Source organism: Scyliorhinus torazame, chromosome 1 (assembly GCF_047496885.1).
Source record: "Scyliorhinus torazame isolate Kashiwa2021f chromosome 1, sScyTor2.1, whole genome shotgun sequence".
Lineage (NCBI taxonomy): Eukaryota > Metazoa > Chordata > Chondrichthyes > Carcharhiniformes > Scyliorhinidae > Scyliorhinus > Scyliorhinus torazame.
The window spans coordinates 372,205,091-372,223,195 of record NC_092707.1 but is presented as its reverse complement, the minus strand read 5'-3'; the positions used below and the strand labels follow the sequence as shown (position 1 = coordinate 372,223,195).

The following is an 18,105-nucleotide window of genomic DNA, read 5'->3' as shown; positions in this document are numbered from 1 at the left end:
TGAGCTACTGACTCACTTCATCACCTTGCAGATTGTTCGTTCGCCTGAGACCGGGGTCACACCTCTCCCTCATCCATATTTTGAATAAATGTATCAACATCCTGTGAGTAATCAAATCCCAGCTCCAGACCTTTTCATCCTTCACCACCAACTGACCTAGCTGCTCACTTCCTGCAACCAAAATAGTTCTGAAAGGGAAAGATAATTGCAGACTCCTCTGATCGATGAACAACTGCAATCTTAGGCTTGCCTCTTGCGTCACCTCTCGTGCTAAATGCATGCAGTTCATAGAAATCTTCGTAGCCAAGACTGAAATTGTCTGCTGCTTTTTTCTTTTCCATCCCTGTCTCCACCAATTGTTTTTCCTTGCCCCAACTTATCTATTTTTAACTCTTCTTAAATATTCTGTTCTGCTTTAACCCTTTTAACCAGGGTCACTTTCTTGCCACCCGTCATCTTGGCCTTTCCCAATGATGCTCCTGATAATAATACAGCTATTTCTTAGAACCTCATGTAACCTAATGCTTAGTGATACCATCAATCATTCTCCGTGCACATTTTGAAAATGATGTTTCTTTCATGGGATGTGAGCCATCATTTGTTGCCCATCCCCAATTTCCCCCTGGAAGATGATGGTGAGCCACCTTGAACCACTGCAGTCCATCTACTGTAGGTACTCCCACAGTGCTGTTAGAAAGGTGTTCTTGGGTTTTGATTCAGCGACAGTGAAGGAACAGCAGTTCAAGTCAGGATAATGAGTGGCTTTGAGGGGGACTTGCAGGTGATGGTGTTCCCTGCATCTGCTGTCCTGGCCCTTCTATAAGTGGTGGAGATTGCAGCTTTGTAAAACGTTGTAGAAGAAGCCTTGGTGAGTTGATGCAGTGCATTTATGGTGGTTTGACAGATGCTGATCAAGTGGGCTTCTTTGTTCTGGATGGTGTCAAGCTGCTTAAGTGTTTTTGGAGCTGCACCCATCCAGGCAAGTGGTGAGTATTCCATCACATTTCTGATTTGTACCTTGTAGATGGTGACCAGGCTTTGGGAATCGGGAGGTGAGTTAATTACCACAGAAATTCCAATCTCCTACTCTAGTCGCAGTATATATATATATATATATATATATATATATATGGCAAGTCCAGTTCAGCTTTCAGTCAAGGGTAATGTTCAGGATGTTGATAATGGTGAATTCAGCGATTGTAGTGCCTTTGAAAGTCACAAGGGAAGATGGTTCTTATTGGAGATGTTCATTGCCCGACACTTCGGTGAATGTTACATGCCACTTAGCGCAAGCCTGAATGTTATCCAGGTCTTTGCTGCACATGGACTGCTTCAGTATCTGAGGAGACATGAGTGGTACTGAAGGCTGCACAAGTCATCAGCATACATCCCAACCTCTGACCTCAGGATGTGGGAAGGTCGTTGATGAAGCATCTGAAGATTGTTGGGTGTGGAACACTATCCTGAGGAACTCCTGCAGTAATATCCTGGGACAGGGAGGTGCCAGAGGATTGGAGAACAGCTAATGTGTCCCACTATTTAAGGAAGATTCTTGAGATAAGCCTGGGAACCACAGACCAGTGAGTCTTGTGTCAGTGGTAGGAAAACTATTGGAGAAAATTCTGAAGTAGTGAATCTATCTCCAGTTGGAGAATCATAGAATTTATAGTGCAGAAGAAGGCCATTTGGCACATCAAGTCTGCACCGGCTCTCAGAAAGAACACCCAACTAAAGCCCATGCCTCTACCCTAACCCCATAACCTAGTAACCCCACCTACCTTTTTTGGACATTAAGGGCAATTTATCATGGATAATCCACCAAACCTGTACATCATTGGACTGTGGAAGGAAAACGGAGCACCCGGAGGAAACCCACGCAGACATGGGGAGAATATGCAGACTCCACACAGACGGTGACTCAGTGAATCAAACCTGGGACCCTGGAGCTGTGAAGCAACTGTGCTCACCACTGTGCTACCTTGCTGCCCTTAAGAGGGCAAAGTTTGATCAGGAATAGTCAGCATGGCTTTGTTAAAGGGACATCATGCCTAACACATTTGATTGAATCTTTTGTGCATTTGACCAGGTGTGTTGATGAGTACAATGCAATTGATGTAGTTTACATGGATTTCAGCAAAGCCTTTGACAAGGTCCCATATGGGAGACTTATAAAGAAGACAAATGCACATGGGATACAGGGTACCTTGATAAGGTGTATTCAAAATTGGCTTAGCTGTAGGAGACAGAGGGTGATGACAGACTTTAGTGCTTTAGTGCTTTAGTGACTGGAAGCCCTATTGTTTGTCATTTATATAAATGACATAGATGACTATGTGGGGGTAGGATCAGTAAGTTTACGGATGACACAAAGATTGGCCAGGTGGTTAACAGTGAGATGGAGTGCATTGGATTACAGGAAGGTATAATTTGATTACAGGAAGATATAATTGGATTACAGGAAGATATCGATGGGATGGTAAAATGGGCAGAAAAGTGACAGATGGAATTTAACCCTGAAAAGAGTGAGGTCATCCACTTTGGAAGGAGTAATGTGACAAGGATGTATTTAGTGAATGGCATGACACTGGGAAGTTCCGAAGAACAGAGGGACCTTGGTGTGTTTGTCCATGGGTCTCTGAAAACAGCAGGTTAATAGGGTGGCGAAAAAGGAATATGGAACACTTGCCTTTATCAATTGCGGCATAGATTACAAAAGCAGGAAGGTCATGTTGGGGTTGTACGGGACTTTGATGAGGCTACAGCTGGAGTACTGTGTACAATCCTGGTTGCCACATTATAGGAAGGATGTGATTGCACTGGAGGGGGTAGAGAGATACTTCACCAGGATGCCATCTGGGATGGAACATTTACGTTTTGAAGAGAGGTTGGATAGGCTTGGGTTGTTTTCGCTGGAGCAGAAAAGACTGGGGGGCAACCTGATTTGAGGTGTACAAGATAATGAGGGGCATGGATAGCGAGCTGCTGATCCCCTTAGTTAAAGGCTCAGTTACGAGGGGATATAAGTTCAAGATGAGGGGGAAGGAGGTTGAGGGAGGAATTGAGGAAAAACCTTTTACCCTGAGGATGGTGTTGGCCTGGAATGCATTGTCTGGGAGGGTAGAAGAGACAGGTTGCTTCACCTCCTTTAAAAAGCACCTGGATGAGCACTTGGCACATTATAACATTCAGAGCTATGGGCCAAGTGATGATAAATGGGATTAGGTAGGCGGTCAGGTGTTTTTCATGCATCGCTGCAGACTCAATGGGTCAAAGGGCCGTTTCTGAGCTGTATTGTTGTGTGATTCTGTGACTGAGATGATTGCCTTCCAGCAACAACAACCATCTTCCTTTGTGCTAGGTATGACGCAAACGGGTGGAGATTTACCCCGCATTCCCCGTCGACTCCCAATTTTGTTTGGCACCCTTAAAGCTACACTCGCTAAAATGTCACCTTGATGTTAAAGGCAGAAAGTCTGACCTCACTTCTTGAATTCAGCTCATGTTTGGACCAAGGCTGTAATGAGTTTAGGATCTGAGTAGTTCTGGTGGAACCCAAACCATACATCAGTGAGCAGGTTACTGTTGAGTAAGTGTCGCTTGATAGCACCCTCCAAGACTCTGTTGATTGAGGATAGACTGATGGGGTAATAATTGGTCAGATTGTATTTGTCCTGCTTTTTGTGGACAGGACTTAACTGGGCAATTTTCCACATTGTTGGATAGATGGCAAAGTTGTAGCTGTACTGGAGTAGTTTGGCTCGTGGTGCTACCTCTGGAGCACAGACCTTCAGTGCGAGAGCTGGGGCTTTGGCAGAGCCCATAACCTTTGCTGGATGCACAGGTATTATGTCTCTTCCTTCCAGACTGCTGCCATTAAAACCTCGTCTCGATAAAGCTTCAAAAGGCCAAATCACTCTGGAATCTTAATAAAATGCGCACTGTTATATGAGCTGGGTTATTTTCGCCTAATTCGCCCTCCAGGAACTGACTGATTTAGATTGGCTATTCGTTTTACACCCCAGCTGAATCATTTTTCTCTTTGTATTTCCCAGTGACATCAATGGAAAATACAATCAGGTGGCAGATCTGGTCAGCTACCCTCTGGGCAGGTCAGGCTAAATGATCCCTGTGTAATAGGCTCCAAGTGAGCCTGCATTCTTATTGGCCTGCTTCAAATGCATTTATATGCAATGTGTTTGAAAACTGCAGTTCTTCAAAATGTCCTGAGTCATTTCATCGTGTAACACAGCTTTTAGGGAAAAGGTGGCTGAGTGGCACGAGGTGAAATTATCTTGCGGAGAGCCAGCACAGACACAACAGGATGAATGGCCTCCTCCTGTGCTGGAACTGCTCGGTGATTCTATGGACTGTGGTACTTAATCAGAAGGACACAAAGCAACATTTTAACTCTCTTCAATTTATGCTTTTCGCAGTTGATTGGCTGATGCCAGGAAGGGTGATGGTAGGAACACTGCAAATCTCAAAACCAGCCAGACCTTGGGACTCCCCTGATAAGTAAACATAGGCAAGCGGCTCCACGCCATATTGTTCCCAGTGGTACTGGATGCCAATGATTTAGTCGACAGTGAACTTCCTTGCCCTCCTCCGCAGTCAGATAACTTGCTGATGCTCACTATTTCACCATCAATGGTAAATAATGGCCACACAGATGAGGCAATGTAACTCGGTGAGCAGTTAATGCCTTGAGAGAAGGAGAAAATTGGCCTTTTGTATTAGGATATTTCTTCAAAAGGTTGCTGAAGGCTGACAATCCTGTAGCAGCGATTTAAGGGTGTGCTGTAGCCCAGGCAAACCTGTGCAAAAGCTCTGAAATATCAGGAGAGCTGGAATAGGAATTTAAACTAGTGGAGACTGGGAGGGGAAAATGCTCTCCTCAATGTCAAGAAAAAGCCAGGCAGGTCTGTCAAATTATCTGTCGTAGATCAGCTTTATGGTAAAACACCGGGCATGATCATACACCAGTCGCATATCCCCAATAAATGCTCTTCATAGCGAGTTTCATTCATGATTTTTTTTTTCTGTAGAGAGCACAGCAAGAAGAGTTGGATAAAATTGAAAAGCAGATGCAAAAGTCAACCAAAGACCATGCCAAGCCGCTGGACAAGCCTGAACAGTAAGTTTTCTTCAGGAGCAATTACTCCTTTGAGGTCTGTTGTCTCTCAATTGCCAACGTCACACGTTGGTTCACATATTTTATTGCCTGTTGGCATTCAAGGGGAAAGACTCCAACTTCCCAATTTTTAAGGCATGTTATGACGGAATGACGGACTATCTTTTCCCATTAGGTTCCTCTACGAGTTGGCTCAAATTGTCAATTTCTCCGAACGAGTGTTTTGTATCCTTTTCCAGTCCACTTTCTTGGAAAACATTGCTGCGATCAACCGTAAGCTTGAAATAATGGACAAGTTGTGCAAGGTAAGTCTTTTTTGTGCAGAAGAGAATATATACGGCCCAGTCCCTTCATAAACTTGACAAACTTGCAAGGCTGCTGAGTCCTCACTCTGTCTTTTTAACGTTGCCTTATACGGCTTGTTGAAGGAGTTTATATCAAACATTAACTTCCTAACATATACAGTTCTGCACTGTCTTTGAGACCATTGTATTGGTGCTGAAGGAAAATGTGTGGATCAAACCATTTGAAGACTTTTACGGGTAAAATATGCAAGTGCGTAAATTAAGGGGTGGTGGTGAGGGTGTGGGGGTGGGGGGGGCGGGGGGGGGGGGGATTAATCCCAAAAGAGTAAGGTGGAAAATAAAAATCAACTTTTAAGATGTTTGGAAATAGTTTGCCATAATAAATGGTGAGTGTTAATAGGTCTTTGTGTAAACAGTCGCGCTGACTGTTGAAACAGGCTTTACATCTCGAACAAGATATAAATGGAGCATTGTGTGGGGAACTGTCCAATTCCTAGTTTAATCCTGAGGGAATATTCTGGGTTCTCTTGCAAATGGAATAAGCCATCTTTTCCTCTTTTCCTGTATTTTCCCTTGTACCAGTTATATTATTTGGTGGCATATCTGCCTATCATTTTGGTTTTAGTAAGTACAAGCTTAAAGCTCTTGTATGCTATTCACTGTCATTTGCAAGTTGTTATGGTGCCTGGCTGGCATCTTTACCTGGCCCAAATACAGATTTCAGCAGATTAGAGTTAATGTGAGAGACCAAGATTTGTGAGACGGTGCCAATAAATTCCACACTTAAATTTACATATGTTTTAATCACCTTACAGAAAGAAAGATATACTTGTACCAATTTGGTTCACTAGCCATTGATGTCTAATTGCTGTAAAATGCCTAAATGAGACAGTCCTGTGCTCCGAGGCAAAATGTTTGCAATTATAGTAGTATATTTGGAGCATTGTCTGTGTTGTGTGTTTCTGATGTAAAATGATGGTACAGTGAAAAATTATTGTTCTGCTTGCAGTCCACTCCATACATGAAAACATTGAACATACTATGAATAATGGTTATTGTTTTTTTAAATTTAGAGTATCCAATTATATATAGATTTTTTTCTAATTAAGGGGCAATTTAGCATGGCCAATCCGCCTACCCTGCACATCTTTGGGTATAATAATAATAATCGCTTATTGTCACAAGTAGGCTTCAATGAAGTTACTATGAAAAGCCCCTAGTCGCCACATTCTGGCGTCTGTTCGAGGAGGCCGGTATGGGAATTGAACCTGCGCTGCTGCCTTGTTCTACATTACAAGCCAGCTATTTAGCCCACTGTGCTAAACCAGCCCCAGGGTATTGGGGGTGAGATGCACACAGACACAGGGAGAATGTGCAAATTCCACACGGATAGTGGCCCAGAGCCGGGATCGAACCTGGACCTCGGCGCCGTGCGGCAGCAATGCTAACCACTGCCTCACCGTGCCGCCCTATAAATAACGATTATAAAAGATGTAGGCAGAGGATCTTTAGGGGAGAGCTTGCAGAGAGTCACCAAGCTCCGGCGCCACCTTGGAAAAAAAAATTTCAAATCCAGCTGCAGTCTGTTGGTTTTTTTGTGCCTGATGTCAGTCAGAAAGAGGAAGAGCTAGTCTGATTCCCTTGTACTTGGCTTCCTTGGCTACACGGTACTGGTAATTGGACAATAATTAGGCAATGGTCTTGAAATAAATTTCAGAATCTTTTTTTTTAACCCCAGTAAAGGCTTCTTTTGAGGAATGTTTGACTTGGAAGTACTAGTTGGATATAATTACAAAAATAATGGAAATGTTTACGTCATAATCTTTATCCTGTGTTGGTTGGTACGTCTGAATTTATTTTTGGTTCCCAAATGCAGCATCGACTTGTAAGTAGTACCTTTAGCACAGGCACTTAAATTTAGATTAAACTATTAACTGAACTGCTAAAGGCCAGTTGTTAAGAGCCTTTGGGCAGATGCAAAAGTAGGTGGGACGATGGTGGTGAGGAATATAGGGAAGTGGTTGAAGATGGCCTTGTTAGTGATCAAAACATGTGATAGAGCAGACTGGTAGTCCAAAAAAAACGTGTTAAAGGAATGTGGGGAATAGGTTGGGAGGTGGCTTTGAGATCAGGAAGAGATTAACCATGACCTGATTGAATAGCAGAGCAGGTTCAAAGGGCTGAATTACCTACTTCTGCCCTAATTCCTATGTTCCTAAAATGTTCAAGGACATGATTTTGTATGTAGGTATAAAAGTTTGTTGAGTTGGAGGTTTCAGGAAGATGATGAATTTAGATGAAGATTGAAATGGAAACTTTGAGGGAACAGTAATCATATTATAATGTTAAGTTAGCTATGCAAAAGAAGCCATCCAGAGTAAAAAAAATAATAATAAAATAACTGAGGGAGGGCCTATTTCAATGGAGTGGGAAGGACCTGATCCAGGTATATTGGAATCAAAAATTGGTAGGCAAAACGGTGATGGAATAAGAGGCCTCCCTTAAAAAGGAGATGGGTGGGATACAGTTGCGATAGCTACCCCCCACCCTCACCCCCAATAGGAATGTGAGACAAACACAACCAGAGATCTTCGGAATAAGATGAAGCTGAGAGAGTCTTCATATGACAGATGAGAGGTGGATAATACAATTCATAACCAGGCTGAGTTATAAAACTGCAATGGGGAATTGATAAAAGAAATAAGAAACATAGAGTGTATGGGTAGAGATTGGCAGCTAACATAAAAAGGAATCTAAAATTGTTCACAGACATACAGCAAAAAAGGGTGCTGAGCAGGTGTCAGTTCGTGCATAAGGGGATTTCACATGAAGCCAGACAGCATGGCTGAGTTAGTAAATGAGTACTCTGCCTCTGCAAGGAAGAAGATAGTGCCAAAGTGGTGGTGAAAGAGAAGGTAGCTGGGACACTTGGTGAATGATTAATGAAGAGGAGCTATTAAAAAGGCTGACTGTACTTAAAAGTTGAATGGGTCACTAGGATTGGATCATATGCATTCAAGGATACTGAAAGAAGTAAGAGTGAAAACTGCAGAGGCACTGACCATGATCTTCCAATCCTCCTCGGACACCGAGGCGGTACCAGAGGACTGGAGAATTGAAAATAGTACACCCTAGTTCAAAAGAGGGTGCAAGGATAAGTCCAGCAACTACAGGCCAGCCAGTTTAACCTCAATGGTGGGACAATCACTTGGGTAAATGCAGACTAACTAAGGAATACCAGCACATTTTTAAGTGTAAGTTGTGTTTAATTAAGTTGCTCGATGTTTCATTAAAAACAATCTGAAGTGAAGGATACAATTGTAAAGGGAGTGCCGAGCAGAGGACCCCCTGGATATACATGCAAACATAGCTGAAGGTGTAGGGCAGGTTGAGAAATTGGTTACCAAGACATATATAGGATGCTGTGCTTTGTGAATAGAGGCAGGGTATAAAAGCATGCAAGCTATGATGAATATTTATAAAAACCCTGGCTTGGCATCAACAGGAGTATTGTAATCAATTCTGCTCACCACACTTTAGGCAGGGCATGCAGGATAAGAGAAGATACAGAAAAGATTTACAAGAATGGTTCCAGGGATGAGGGACTTCAGTTACAGCGATTGGCAAATGCTGGGTTTGTGCTCTTTTTGGAAAAATGAAGAAATTGAGAGGTTATTTTATAAGTGTGTTCAAATTAATGAAGAGTAAGGAGCCTAGACAGGGCATACAGGGAGGGATTATTGCCATTGCCAGAAGAGTTGAGAACCAGAGGACAGCAAATTAAGGTGATTGGCTAAAGAATCGAAGATAATATGAGGAAAAGGTTAGGATCTGGACTGCATGTCCTGAGTATGGAGGAGGCAGATTCAATTGCAACTTTTGAAAGGGAATTTAATAATTGTGTAAAGAGGGGGGGGGGGGAAACAAATTTGCAAACGGGAGAGGGGAGGAGGGGGAGTGGGTCAAGTCGAGTTCCTCTTTCAGAGAGTCAATATTGGGCTAAATAGCCTCCTTTTGATGCTTGCAACTATTCTGTGGTTCTATTCAGTGAAGAGGCCGAGGAAGACTATCTATGGGGTAAGCTGGAGCACTAGGCAGCGAAGCCTTGAAGAAAAATGGGTGGAACAAGGTGATGTGCTCTAAGGATGAAAAATTCCAAGCATTAGTAGGGACCAAAAGGTGCAGAAGGCTATTCTTCCAGTGGTTTGAGCGGGACAGATGGCGGACAGTATAGTGAGGGGAAGGAGGCCATTGCTAAGTATGAGATATCACTACAGTGAACCAAATTTCAGTCAAAGCTAAGGCATCAATGTAATCATCCTCAATAAGGTTCCAGATAGTGAGAAACAACCCCGGCAACTATAGACCGGTGAGCCTCACATCTGTAGTGGGTAAAGTCTTGGAGGGGATTATAAGAGACAAGATTTATAATCATCTAGATAGGAATAATATGATCAGGGATAGTCAGCATGGCTTTGTGAAGGGTAGGTCATGCCTCACAAACCTTATTGAGTTCTTTGAGAAGGTGACTGAACAGGTAGACGAGGGTAGAGCAGTTGATGTGGTGTATATGGATTTCAGCAAAGCGTTTGATAAGGTTCCCCACGGTAGGCTATTGCAAAAAATACGGAGGCTGGGGATTGAGGGTGATTTAGAGATGTGGATCAGAAATTGGCTAGCTGAAAGAAGACAGAGGGTGGTGGTTGATGGGAAATGTTCAGAATGGAGTACAGTCACAAGTGGAGTACCACAAGGATCTGTTCTGGGGCCGTTGCTGTTTGTCATTTTTATCAATGACCTAGAGGAAGGCGCAGAAGGGTGGGTGAGTAAATTTGCAGACGATACTAAAGTCGGTGGTGTTGTCGATAGTGTGGAAGGATGTAGCAGGTTACAGAGGGATATAGATAAGCTGCAGAGCTGGGCTGAGAGGTGGCAAATGGAGTTTAATGTAGAGAAGTGTGAGGTGATTCACTTTGGAAGGAGTAACTGGAATGCGGAATATTTGGCAAATGGTAAAGTTCTTGAAAGTGTGGATGAGCAGAGGGATCTAGGTGTCCATGTACATAGATCCCTGAAAGTTGCCACCCAGGTTGATAGGGTTGTGAAGAAGGCCTATGGAGTGTTGGCCTTTATTGGTAGAGGGATTGAGTTCCGGTGTCGGGAGGTCATGTTGCAGCTGTACAGAACTCTGGTACGGCCGCATTTGGAGTATTGCGTACAGTTCTGGTCACCGCATTATGGGAAGGACGTGGAGGCTTTGGAGCGGGTGCAGAGGAGATTTACCAGGATGTTGCCTGGTATGGAGGGAAAATCTTATGAGGAAAGGCTGATGGACTTGAGGTTGTTTTCGTTGGAGAGAAGAAGGTTAAGGGGAGACTTAATAGAGGCATACAAAATGATCAGGGGGTTGGATAGGGTGGACAGTGAGAGCCTTCTCCCGCGGATGGATATGGCTGGCACGAGGGGACATAACTTTAAACTGAGGGGTAATAGATATAGGACAGAGGTCAGAGGTAGGTTCTTTACGCAAAGAGTAGTGAGGCCGTGGAATGCCCTACCTGCTACAGTAGTGAACTCGCCAACATTGAGGGCATTTAAAAGTTTATTGGATAAACATATGGATGATAATGGCATAGTGTAGGTTAGATGGCTTTTGTTTCGGTGCAACATCGTGGGCCGAAGGGCCTGTACTGCGCTGTATTGTTCTATGTTCTATGTTCTATGTAAAGCTCAGTGTAAAACAGGCAAACTCATTAGTGATAAGGTTACAAGATAATGTAATTTATTTTTAATAGATTTTCCCCAAGTTTTATTTTAGAAAACATATTGTTTAGGTATACTGATACAAAGATTAATATACAGGGACTGCTAGTGGAATGGTATGTCCAACCTCCACCGGAACTTGGTCATGACCTCTGTGGTTGCCTTGTACTGACACTGTGAAGTGGCCTAACAAGCTACTCCAATATAAAATGAATGCTCTTTAAAGGCAATAAATGCATCCTTCCCAGTGTTACATATTCTAAAAGTAAATAGTCCATGAGTTCAAAAGCTAACATTGTCAGAACAATTAAAGGGTGGAATGATCGCCCACAAATCTTAAACTCCTTGCCCTCTAAGGAATCATTTAAGGAAAATTTGTTGAACTTATTTAATTAATCCAGCCAATGGCACTCATCGGCATGTCACTTCCTTGTGTAAGGCTATGGAAGGAATCTTTACTGAGTATCAAGTGTTGCCTAGTTCATTGCATGCGCCTGCTTGGCATTTTGAAATTTGAGGAAAATGGCTTGGGTGAGGACCAAACTCTTGCACGAGTATGATTCGGTGTTTAAAAGGGTCAGTTTTAGTACCTTGGCCTTACAATGATGCACTGATTTCAGGACCAATATTGAGCAATAAAATAAAAGTTGTTAAACTCAAACATTTTTTTCTGCTCTTGCCTCAGACACTCCAAACAAGTGACAGTGTAAAGCAGGTGCTGGGTCTGATTCTTGCTTTTGGAAACTACATGAATGGTGGGAACAGAAGTCGTGGCCAGGCAGACGGCTTTGGTCTAGAGATCCTTCCCAAGCTCCGGGATGTTAAGAGCAGTGTAAGTATATGATAGATGCACTAATTGTGACTGCTTGGCTGCTTTCAAACAAAGCGGAATTGAGATTCATTAGTAATCTTCTGTCTGCTATTGCTATGGCGTAGTGTTGTGATGTGATCACGCAAAGGTTAGACATACAGGCAGTATCGACAGTTAAATTAGGGGAACGTGGTGACAGTGTAGGGAAAAATGCAGTAACCTGGACATCTAGGTACCTTGAACATTCATGCAGTGCTTACTTACGCCTGCTGGATTTGAGGGATTAATTAAAATTTTTAACCAGCATCTCTCGCAATGGATTTCACTCACATTGAGAGTGTGATGTGGGTTCTCCTTGACATTGGTTGCCACAGGCAAGCAGAAAGTGACAAGCAGAAATGTAAGGGACAGCCGTCGACACTGACTTTTATGTAGTTACAAAAGAGGCGTCCATTGGGGAATACTGTATCCATGTGGCATTGTATCGGTCATTAGGCAAAAGGTACTTTGTGGTCTATGTCAGCCAAAGAGAATGGGTGCATATCAGTAGAGAAAAGTTCTTTAAAAGACAGTGTACAGGAGAACTAGCTTCGCAGGCTAATAGATAGTTTTGTGGGAAAAGATTTTCTACTGAACCTCTTTGTAACGTATGTGAAGCAATTGTCCTGTTGGAACACAATTATATAATTTTGAGTAAATGCCAATTGTTCAATGCTGGTCAGAATTATTTCTGTAAAGTTGCAAATTATTTTTTTAAATAAGAAATTGTGACTTTAAGAGTCATAAGAGCTACAGTTCTTGGTCTGGATATAAATAAATGCTGAACAAGATTAACATTTAATTTCATTTCGAGATACATAGAAAATAGAAGCAGCAGTAGACCATTCGGCCCTTCAAGCCTGCTCCATTCGATACATTAGTTTAAAGAAAGGACCCCAACCATTGGCATCTCTTCAGAAATAGAAAGACATTGGGAAGAGAGGGAAGTTGTTTAATCTTTTCACCAAAACAAAATAAGGTTGGGAGCAAACTTTGGGATGTAGGTTGGAGAGGCTGTTGAGCCCAACAGTGAAGGAAATAAGCATGTCTATCAAAATAGCTTGTTAAAAAGATTAACATGACTTCATTTCCTTCAGAACAGCCTCAGTTTGTTTCCAAGTACTGAATCTGAAGACTATAAATATAGCTTTGGGTTATTTTTGATATGTGCTGAATCACTTCACAGCAAATTGCCCCAGAGTTGTACAAGTATGTGTCAGCGTTTTGAGTCATTAACAGTGATGTCAATTTCTGAATAGCACCAAATTGACTTGAGCTATCTTACTGCCAGTGTTCCTTTAAAGATATAACTTACAAAAACTTCTGATTAATTTAGCGGGATGTACAAAAGTTAAAGGACCATATCCAATTGGCACCATTGTCAATTAACTTCAACTTTATTGATTATTTATTCACCTCCTGTAAATAAACAACATGAAGTAAGCACTTAAACTCCTGGTTGCTCACCTGTCTCCAAAATTCAAATTCAACTCCAACCCAGCGTGAGGCAGACTTGATGTGCCAGTGGGTCATTTCCTGCTCCTCTATTTCCTAGTTCCACAGACTACCTTGTCTTTGCCTCCCAACAGGACTGAACTCTGGATTATTACCAGAGTTTTCACTCATCTATATCCAAAGCGTTGGTTCAAACCCTAACCAGAGATACCCAACCATCTAAAATAAATGATCTTACATGATTTCCCTATATTTATAAATGTACCTGTACTTTCTGACTTTGTTTTCAATTTATTAGCTTCATAATTGCATGCTCCTTTGTTGTGACTGCAACGTACACGTCTGTTGCCTGTTATTGAAATATTTTTGCTTGTCCAAGGTCTACACCCTGTTCTCGCGGTCCTTGTGAAATGAGAACAAGTTCAGCTCTTTGAACTTGTTATCATAGCTTAAGGCATGAGTTTTGATATAATGATTTTGTTTTCTTTAAGCAGTGAGTTCCAATGACCTGATTGAGGGATTAGAGGAGTTAATAATCCTTGACAGTGTGGGAGCTAAAATAACGTGAATAGTTGCAATGACAACATCACTGAAGCACTACTGGGTTAATGACTGCCAATATTGATCATTTCCCTCCTGCGCACCATCAGTAACCCCTCCATTCCCTCGGTTTATTTGATTTTGCTTAATTGGTTATTTGATTTATCCAAAATAGGAGTATCCTCTCCATATCAGTCATACCATGAATGGAGGTCACAGCTATTTAGAAATTGACAGAAAAATTAATTTACAAAAAATAATGCAGTGGTTTATCACAAATTCATGTAACTTTTCTGTAACAGATTACTGACAATAACGCCCTATCTCTGACGCCAGCTATCTTTTTTTACCCTTTTAAAAGAGTCTTTTTATCAAAACAATTGTCTAAAAGAAAAGCTATTCATAGAATCAGTAAGGTGCGCAAGGAGGCCATCAGCCCATCGAGTCTGCACCAAACTTGGGACCGAGTACACTACCTAGGCCCACGCACCTGTAAACTTTTGGACACTAAGGGGCAATTTAGCATGGCCAATCCGCCTAATCTGCACATCTTTGGACTGTGGGGTGAAACCGGAGCACCCGGAGGAAACCCACGCAGACACAGGGAGAACGTGCAGACTCCACACAGACAGTCACCCGAGGCTGGAATTGAACCCAGGACCCTGGCGCTGTGAGGCAGCAGTGCTCACCACTCTACCATCGTGCCACCCATTGGGAACCAGAAGGTGAAAAATCATTAATATATCAAATAAGTGACAAGTTGTCACGTGTCTCTGGGGAATGTATACATTTCATTTAAATAAAGTGTTGAATTTATATAATCAGCAGAAAAATGTTGAGATTAAAATACAGGCAATTTAACCCTGAATTGGCGTGTTTCTTTGACTTTTTTTCCCCTTGTATCTCCAATATCGTGCATGCCCAGGATGATGAGGTTTGCCTTTTGTCCCCACTATACAAAATCCCCAGGTCTTTTCACGCTTTTTCATGATAATACGATCCAACTAGAAAAGATGTCTAAACCAAGGCACCTACATCTGGCAGCCTCTGTGTGTATTTTTGATCCATCTGAGCATTTTTCAGGTTACAGGAGATTAAAAGGAGTTGCGACTGCCAGGAATTTGGAGACTTTCACCAATTTCTGTATCTGCCATGATTGTCATTGTGAGAGGTAATAAATATATCCACTATATCGACTTGTGTCAAATGACTTTTTATCTCTTTCAGGATAACAGCATTAACCTCCTGTTCTATCTGGTTTCCTATTATTTACGTAATTTTGACAAGGTATGTATTTAATATTTCTGAATAATGGATTATACATTGGTAATTTTTAGAGTGTTTTTATGTATCAACTGTGAATTATTTTAGTTTGCGAAAATCAAATTGTGTATGTGAGATACAGGGAAAACCTTGCCGTTGATAAATGCTAAATGCTTTGTCTCAGGATGCAGGTACAGAACAAAGCATCTTCCCCATACCAGAGCCACAGGACTTATTTCAAGCATCCCAGATGAAGTTTGAGGATTTTGAGAAGGATCTTCGTAAACTAAAGAAGGACTTAAAAGGTAAAGGTCTATTCTTTCCCAAAGGAAAACAGTACATGGACGGAATTCTCCAGTCATTAAGATATTCTGTTACCGCTGGCAGTGCACCCCACCTGCTGGCTTTCTGGCAGCGTGGAGAGTCCTCAATGGGAAATCACATTGACAAGCGGCAGGAACGGAGAATCCCACCGTCGGTGAACGGCGAGAAGCACTCAGCCGGGAACCAGAAAATCCAGCCCATATCACCTTATTTCATTGTGCTGACAAGAGCTACTAACAGAAGGATTACCAATTCAGCAAATTATTTGCCCACTGCTGTGAAGTTGGTCCTTTGTGAAAGTAAGTTTGGCTTTTGTGTACAGTGTACTTCTATAAAAAAAGTAGTCGAGGTACAGTGACTCAAAGCCAGCAACTGTGGAACTGCGGCCTTGCCGGATTTCAGGCCTTGACAGATTTCGGGTCGAGCTGGGTAGGGTCAATGTTTGTGCATAAGACCATAAGACATAGGAGCGGAAGTAAGGCCATTCGGCCCATCGAGTCCACTCCACCATTCAATCATGCCTGATTTCAACTCCATTTACCCGCTCTCTCTCCATAGCCCTTAATTCCTCGTGAAATCAAGAATTTATCAACTTCTGTCTTAAAGACACTCAACGTCCCGGCCTCCACCGCCCTCTGTGGCAATGAATTCCAGACCCACCACTCTCTGGCTGAAGAAATTTCTCCTCATCTCTGTTCTAAAGTGACTCCCTTTTATTCTAAGGCTGTACCCCCGGGTCCTCGTCTCCCCTGCGAATGGAAACAACTTCCCTACATCCACCCTATCTAAGCCATTAATTATCTTGTAAGTTTCTATTAGATCTCCCCTCAACCTCCTAAACTCCAATGAATATAATCCCAGGATCCTCAGACATTCATCGTATGTTAGGCCTACCATTCCTGGAATCATCCGTGTGAATCTCCGCTGGACCCGTTCCAGTGCCAGTATGTCCTTCCTGAGGTGTGGGGCCCAAAATTGCTCACAGTATTCTAAATGGGGCCTAACTAATGCTTTATAAAGCTTCAGAAGTACATCCCTGCTTTTATATTCCAAGCCTCTTGAGATGAATGACAACATTGCATTTGCTTTCTTAATTACGGACTCAACCTGCAAGTTTACCTTTAGAGAATCCCGGACTAGGACTCCCGAGTCCCTTTGCACTTCAGCATTATGAATTTTGTCACCGTTTAGAAAATAGTCCACGCCTCTATTTTTTCCAAAGTGCAAGACCTTGCACTTGCCCACGTTGAATTTCATCAGCCATTTCTTGGACCACTCTCCTAAACTGTCTAAATCTTTCTGCAGCCTCCCCACCTCCTCCATACTACCTGCCCCTCCACCTATCTTTGTATCATCGGCAACCTTAGCCAGAATGCCCTCAGTCCCGTCATCTAGGTCGTTAATATATAAAGAGAACAGCTGTGGCCCCAACACTGAACCCTGTGGGACACCACTCGTCACCGGTTGCCATTCCGAAAATGAACCTTTTATCCCAACTCTCTGCCTTCTGCCTGACAGCCAATCGTCAATCCACAATTCCTGTGCAGAGCACAGGAATAAGCCAGTATGCAAGTGTTAAAAGCTGGCAATTAGTCAGACGCCACATCATATCAATGAAGTGCCTAGCTGAATGGCCCAGGTAAGTTGTCTTATTAAAGTTTTACTCAATTAAAATTGATGCATGACATCTGCTGATTTGGGGGCAGCCAGATTTGAGGCACTGTCGTGTAATTAAATAAATTTTGACTTCATAATTAGAGCCATTATCTCATCAAGTAGATCATTTCTGTGTTCTTTTTGATTCTTCCCACCAGCATTTTTGATTCTCTGCCACAATCGTTACAAGATTTATCATACTTTGGTGACAAGGATTTAGCGTGGATTGTGTCAGTGGGACACCATTCCCAATGACAGTGTTGGAAGCGTGTGCAACTTCCGTTTTCTCTTATGTTTCTCCACACGGTTCTAATTAAACTAAGTGTAAATTTGTTGTTGGGCTTCAGGCAAATGATCCAATTTTAAAGAGATAAAAACTAGATGATTTCTTTTGAACATGCAAATCATGGAGACAAAGGAAACTGAAGTAGGCATCTCTCGTTGCCTGGTTAGAGGGTGAAGCAATGGTGGGTGTAACTGGTAACTTGTTGGATGTGCAAGCAATGATGAGCCTGGTGGCCTTTTCTTTCCATTTGTTTGGATTGTGCACGGAGCAGATTTCAGCGAACAATCAAATATGCAGAGATAACATTATTCAAGTACAAGCTTCTTGTTAGAATTGCTTAGTCCCTCCCTCACAAAACTGGGCCAGATCAATTGAGTGGAACCTCCCATTGCAGCAAGAGCATAAATCAGACAGTACTGATTCAGGTTTTCATTATCCATCCCGTACAATTTAAAGTCAATGGGAAAAGAAAATATGGTGGTGTCCATCATCAGGTGGGGAGGATGCATAGGAACATAGGATTTAGGAGCAG

At 42.4% G+C, this 18,105-nt stretch overlaps 1 protein-coding gene across 1 annotated transcript in view; it reads left to right on the top strand.

The window, feature by feature from the left end:
* LOC140426604 (formin-2-like) overlaps positions 1-18,105 on the top strand; it is a 594,930-nt gene that overhangs the window by 392,322 nt on the left and 184,503 nt on the right. The window contains exons 9-13 of the mRNA XM_072511575.1: positions 5,046-5,134; positions 5,307-5,436; positions 11,885-12,031; positions 15,272-15,331; positions 15,492-15,612. Of these exons, the coding sequence (XP_072367676.1) occupies positions 5,046-5,134; positions 5,307-5,436; positions 11,885-12,031; positions 15,272-15,331; positions 15,492-15,612 (547 nt within the window). The remainder of the gene's footprint in view (positions 1-5,045; positions 5,135-5,306; positions 5,437-11,884; positions 12,032-15,271; positions 15,332-15,491; positions 15,613-18,105) is intronic.